Here is a 5,955-nt window from a genome sequence, read left to right on the forward strand (position 1 = left end):
CCCTTCCCAAAGGTGGGCAAGCAGCCTGGACCGGCAGCAGGACTGCCACCAACCGCCAGGCCAGGAGCCTGTCCTGAGGCCCTGCAGCAGCTCCGGGCGTCAGCCTTGCAAACGCAAGAGCCTGAGGGAGGGCGGGGGGCGGGGGGGTTGTTAGGACGCTTTTGCTGCTGCTGCTTTGGGGGAGCGTGGATTTTCAGTCCCTAGGCTGGAAAAACCCAAAGCTTGCTGACTTCCCTTGCAAATGCTAGGGGGAGATTCCCTGGAAGGCCTGCTTGCAGTGCAGGGTGGGGGTCTGGGTACAACAGCACCACAGACTGCACAGAGGCAGCCTCCAGCTTTTGACTTCACAGGAAGCTGCTGCCCACAAAGCGCTTCCCCAAAGAACCACCCTTCAGCTTCTGCTTCAGAGACTTCATTAAATCTGTTGAGGGAGACTGGAAGCATGTCATCAAAGCAAAGATATTTAATTAATTATTATTACAGATAAAGAAGGAAGCGTTCTCAAGCTATGGTCAGATCTTTGAGGCTCAGTGCTGGCTTGAATACAGACCTAATTAACACAGAGCAACCTAATCAGTTCCTTTGTAAATTCTGACATGGTGCCTGCCCTTTTGATTTAAAGGCTTAAGTGTATTATCTGTCAGATGAGTTAAGTTCATTATTGGGATGTAGTTAGGAGCCTTACCCTCTCATCTGAAGTCTGAACTACAGGCTTGTAGTTTGGGGTACTTCCTGAAGACTATCACTGACATAAACTGTGAGAGAGGTCTGATACCAACTCTGTAGCCTGATCTTTAGGGCTCATCTGGGAGTGAAATGTAAGTACAGTTCTAAATCACTTGTCTAGCTCTCTCTCTTGCATGCTAATTGCTACAACCACTGATCATAGTCGTAATAGTGGGCTCCACTATCACTTAGAACTTCAAGTACTTGAAAAGTTTCACAGTTATATCTGAGGAAAAGCTATGTGTTATACATACACAGGCTGAGTTCAAGACACTGAAGGGAATACGTTGTTTCTCTGCCTATTATTTGAATGCTAAACAGTTCAGATACTGAACTGTTCACAGTAGCACTGATTAAGAGTGTTAAGCCAGTAGAGAAATTTAAAATATTAGGGAACTTTTCGTAGATTTCTATTTCACAATTAAGAGTTCTGAGTTGATCTTAAATGTTGCCTTAGCCACAGAGTTCTAGACTTAGCTTTATGTCTGTAGGGAGGAAAAAATAATTATAAAAGACAAAGTCAAAGGAGTAAAATGTAAGGGGATGCCAGAGGTTGTGATGCAGAAACAAGAGTTAGAGTAAAATCAGAGGAGCAGATGAGAGAAGTTTGGAAGTTAGGTACAACCAGTGTTCTCATCGATGCAGGGTTTCTTTGAATGCTAGGGGCTACATGGTGTGCAACTTCTGGATCTATGCATTTACTTTTGTAAGAATTAAACAAGCTTCTTAGATATAAAGAAATCTCTGAGAGATTTGATTTGCCAGATTCCAACAGAGATGAGGATTAGTGTTTGTACAATAGCCCACCACAAAATATTGCTGTTGGTTTCTTCACTTGTCTTGCGGAATTTTTCTTCACGCTCCTGAAGAAAAGAAGCAAACATAATTAATACCTTCTGGCATCTGCACATTCCATGCTGCTGCCCAAGTAACTCATCAGGTGTGACTCTTCTGCAGAATAGTTAGCGAGCACTTCTTTCATGTTGATGAAAATGAAAGCTTGTTCTTATCCATAGGCTATATTTACATTCAGAACCGAGAAGCAGACACACTGCATCCTGAAGCCAGAAGGTAAACAAAGCTTTCCCTTGTTCCTGTTGTGCAGCTGTAAGCCTTTTTAGGTTAACAGTCACTTCTGTATCACAGTCAAGAATCTTTCTGCAGCCAAGTTTCTCTTTCTAGGTAGCTGACCTATTTCAAACACAGTCTGCCTGCCTAGGTATAGAAAAGCAAATACAGTGAGTGCATGGTTGTTTGTTGGAGGTCTTCACTTCTAACTGCATGGAGATCTACAAATATGCACTCAGCCATTTCCTCAACCACTCCAGTAAAGTTTATACTCACAGGCTAGCATGGAAACAACAGCTGGCAACAACAGTACCTTCCACCTGCTCAGCCACTCTTACTGACTCAGGCCAAGAAAACCATGCTCAGTAATTCCTGCTTTACAATGACACCTGTTGCTGTAAGCAGGAGTTCACAGGGATTAGTTGGTTTTCTTACTACAACTTAAAAATGTTTTGCAAGGCAGTGTAGGCTATATTAGTTAAATACCAGCAGAGTTCTGTGAGCTAGTTGAAGATAACACTACAGGTGAATAATAAATCTGAGAGTATACAACTCAATAAGGCTATGTCAAATATTTTAAACACACATACTCTTTCGTAGTTCTGTTCTTTGGATACATGATGAATTTGCTCAATTATATTTTCTAGTCTTAAGTTAACTTCATTCACTTTGTCTTTGGCTTGAACAGCAGATTCATCCAAAAAATGTTCTCCGACTCTAATGTCCAAATGGATGCGCTGCAAACAGAAAAAATATTCTCATCACTGTGTCTTCTGTGTTCTCAAAATCCCTCAGAACAAAAGAAATAATGGAGCACTTTCCTTCAAGCTCACTAGAGGAAAACAGTTTCAATTGCTTATGGAAGTCTTTCCTAAGATTAGAATCTGTGGGATATTTAAAGTGCTTTTTAGCTTTATTTTAAAATATACACACTTAAAATCTTTACTACTAATAGGACATTGTTTTATGCTAGTATTGATTCAACCATCATGAAAACATTTTCTGTTCTTTTTTTTTCAATTTGGTAAAAACAGTGAACATTATCAGGATCACTCCTTGTATTGTATTATATGTACATCTCATCCTACTATTCAGAAATCCATCTCACAACCTTATGGAAGCCTTGGTCCATTGCTTTATTTAACTCTGATTTGAGGCTAATCACACCACCACTGCATCTAGATCTTACAGAAGACCATTTGTAGACTCAATTTAGTTAAAGATTTTTTTTTCCTGCTGTGATCTTTATTCTTGGTGATATATATTTGTAAAAAGCAACATCTCCCATTTTCACTTCTTCTATGTTCTTAAGCTGAACAAACCACCCTATTTAATATTTGTGCTATCAGTGGCCTACTTACATGTATATGTGTTCATTTATTTTAAATAAGATGACCAGAATCACAGAAGTTTAGGGACTGAAAAGGACTTCCAAAGATGATCCAGTCTAACTCCTCTGCCAGAGCAGGGTCACCCAGGGCAGGCTGCACAGGAATGCATCCAAGTGGGTTTTGAAAGTCTCAAAAGAAGGAGACTCCACAATCTCTCTGGGCAGGCTGTTGCAGGGCTGCAGCACCTTCACAGCAAAGAAGTGTCTCCTTATGTTGAGGTGGAACTTCCTGTGCTCTAGTTGTACCCATTGTTACTTGTTCTGTCAGTGGACATTGCCAAAAAGAAACTGGCACCTTCATCTTGGTACCCACCTCTCCGATATTTATGGACATTGATAAGATCCCCACTTAGCCTTCTCTTCTCGAGACTAATTCACCTATACCAGATAAACATCATGTCTCACCAGAATTACATTAATGGTGTGCAGTTAACTATGACTTAGTCTTTCCTCTTTATTGCAGCTTCTTAAACACCAGAACAGACTCTTTTTATCTCTTCGTAATTCCAGGTTTGTTTTCTTTAAACACTAGAAAATGTTACCCGCTGTAAGTTAGACCAACTTCCAACCGGGTTTGTCTCTCTGATGTTTGCAAACAATTGATACTACAGAACAAAGAATATTTCAGAAATGCACCTACCAATTTACTTCCTGCAAATGACACTAATCTTGTGGAGTTAGACTGTAAACAGATAACATGCTCCCCAGAGAGGTAGGAGGTGAAAGAAAAGGTTCCTTCTGGCCCATACAGTTTTGACAAGAGTACCTGTAATTTAGATATTATAAATGTTGGGTATGTGCATTAAAAATATCAATAAAACAATCAAAAGTAGCACTGTGAATTGGATGTAAGAAGCAATCATTCATCTCTTGAAAAACTGAGGCCTTGCCTAGGCACAGAACTAAATAAAGCTGAGGAGCCCACGGCAGAGCAGGAGCTGCTGTGTGTGATGGCCACGCGGCCTCATGGGGACCTTGATTTCTAGTTCAGGCTATCATCTGCCTTCCTTTCTGCAGCTTGGATCATTCTGTGCCATCTTCCTTCATTAGTGAATTTTTGTTCTTTTAAATATTGAGCCTGTTTTATCAGGTGCCACTTTCCCTTCCAAATGGCACAGCTTCCCCAAGCCAGTCAGAATGCATGAGCCACCCACAGGCATCGTTATCAAACATTGCTACTGCTATTTCCTTGGATAGGAAGCATCAGAATACTGCACTAGCTTGTAGACTGCAAACTGACTTTTTCCCCAAAGGTATCTATTATTTTTAGATAGTATTACCTGCCAATGCTGAAATTCAACTCATAAATCCTACAGAAACATTCCTAAAGCATATTTACTTCAGCAGAAGGAGTTGTGACCGTCACAAACATTCCCAAACCAGGAGCAGATTCAAGAAAGTCCTGTTTGTGTATATCCCAGCGTTGTACTTTGTAATTCCCTGAACAAAACATAGAAAAAAAACACCTTCTTAAATAAAACATAGATTAATATAAAACTTCTTTATTGCTTTTAAAGCAAAGAACATAAAGATAAATTATTAACAATAAAACAACATATGTATTTCATGTGCTTATGATTAAAATTGCTCCAGGGGCACCTTACAGCAGTCTGAAATGCAATATTTTTTTGCTATGGGAGAAAATGTTCTGGAAAACTACAAAAATAGTTGATTAACAAGTAATAGTTTTTGATTACTGCTAATACTCTGGCAAGATTAGCATACAGAAGTCATGCTGAGACCTCCCAAAGCATGTGTACTGTATTCTAATTACACTTTTAAGACTGTCTTTCACATTATTTATTTAAAAAATGATTATATATTACTTTTTATTATCCTCTTTCAGTACTACATTCACAATCTTGTAGGCAAATTTAATGTGCTTGTGGTATTCCAAGTGAAACTTCAGCAGCAATCCCACCACTGTAGCATTAGATGCAATGGGCAGTGTGTAAGGACACTGTGACAAGCCCATGCTGCAAGGAGGTATTTTCAGTGTGCCCTCTTTCTTATCAACTAATCACAGATTTCCTCATTAACACTTTGAGCTACCTTTATCATTGGGCAGGTTAGATCATCACAGAGCACGGACAGGCACCTACCGATCACCAATGTGTCGCTGGGGACGTCTTCGATTATACATTTCTCTTCTCTTTCTCCACTGTGAAAATACAAAGCAAATGAAAAAGAAATCAAAAAATACAGCAGAACCCCTACTAACTGGTTTTTCGTGGTTGCCATGAATCCAAGTTGTACTGCTGCTGAAGGTAACTGTTTACAAGTGTACGTAGTCCTGTGGTCACTCCTTGTTTGCTGCTTATCAGTTTTTGAAAGTGAAAAAAAATCTGTGAGAAAAGGCAGCTGGTGGTTACACATTTATAACTAACTACAGTATGTTCTGCAGAGCAAGATAACATGTAATGGATAACTTGTAAAACCTCTCCTCTTTCCCAGCACCTAGCTCAAAATTGTACTTTCTACACATAGAAAAACAGGAAGATGGAATGGACCTCTCAGATCTGTTGAATGGTACTGAAATCAGTCAGATGTCAGGTACTTGGTAGTTCCCTAGATAACTGTGAGCAACCACAGTGGCTACCTCTTTCCATACATTGCTCGATTTTCAACTTCAATTAACTTATTAGCTTACATTTCCCATTTATTCTGGGTGATTATTCCAATCTAAATCACTGGACAAATGGATATACTTGTACCAGCCCCACAGGGACTGAAGGAAAGAGCTGAGAGAAGGATGTCAGAACAATGGAAGA

At 39.8% G+C, this 5,955-nt stretch overlaps 1 protein-coding gene across 1 annotated transcript; it reads right to left on the reverse strand.

Annotated features, from left to right (window-relative positions):
* Positions 1-481: 481 nt before the first annotated feature.
* Positions 482-5,553, reverse strand: LOC135179773 (transmembrane emp24 domain-containing protein 11-like). The gene is made up of 5 exons (XM_064151819.1): positions 5,287-5,553; positions 4,524-4,624; positions 3,825-3,950; positions 2,385-2,531; positions 482-1,589 (listed from the first exon to the last, which is right to left on the reverse strand). Exons 1-5 carry the CDS (start codon positions 5,423-5,425, stop codon positions 1,440-1,442), a joined length of 663 nt encoding a protein of 220 aa, XP_064007889.1. The 5' UTR covers positions 5,426-5,553; the 3' UTR covers positions 482-1,439.
* Positions 5,554-5,955: the final 402 nt, after the last annotated feature.

This window comes from Pogoniulus pusillus, chromosome 11 (genome assembly GCF_015220805.1).
Source record: "Pogoniulus pusillus isolate bPogPus1 chromosome 11, bPogPus1.pri, whole genome shotgun sequence".
Lineage (NCBI taxonomy): Eukaryota > Metazoa > Chordata > Aves > Piciformes > Lybiidae > Pogoniulus > Pogoniulus pusillus.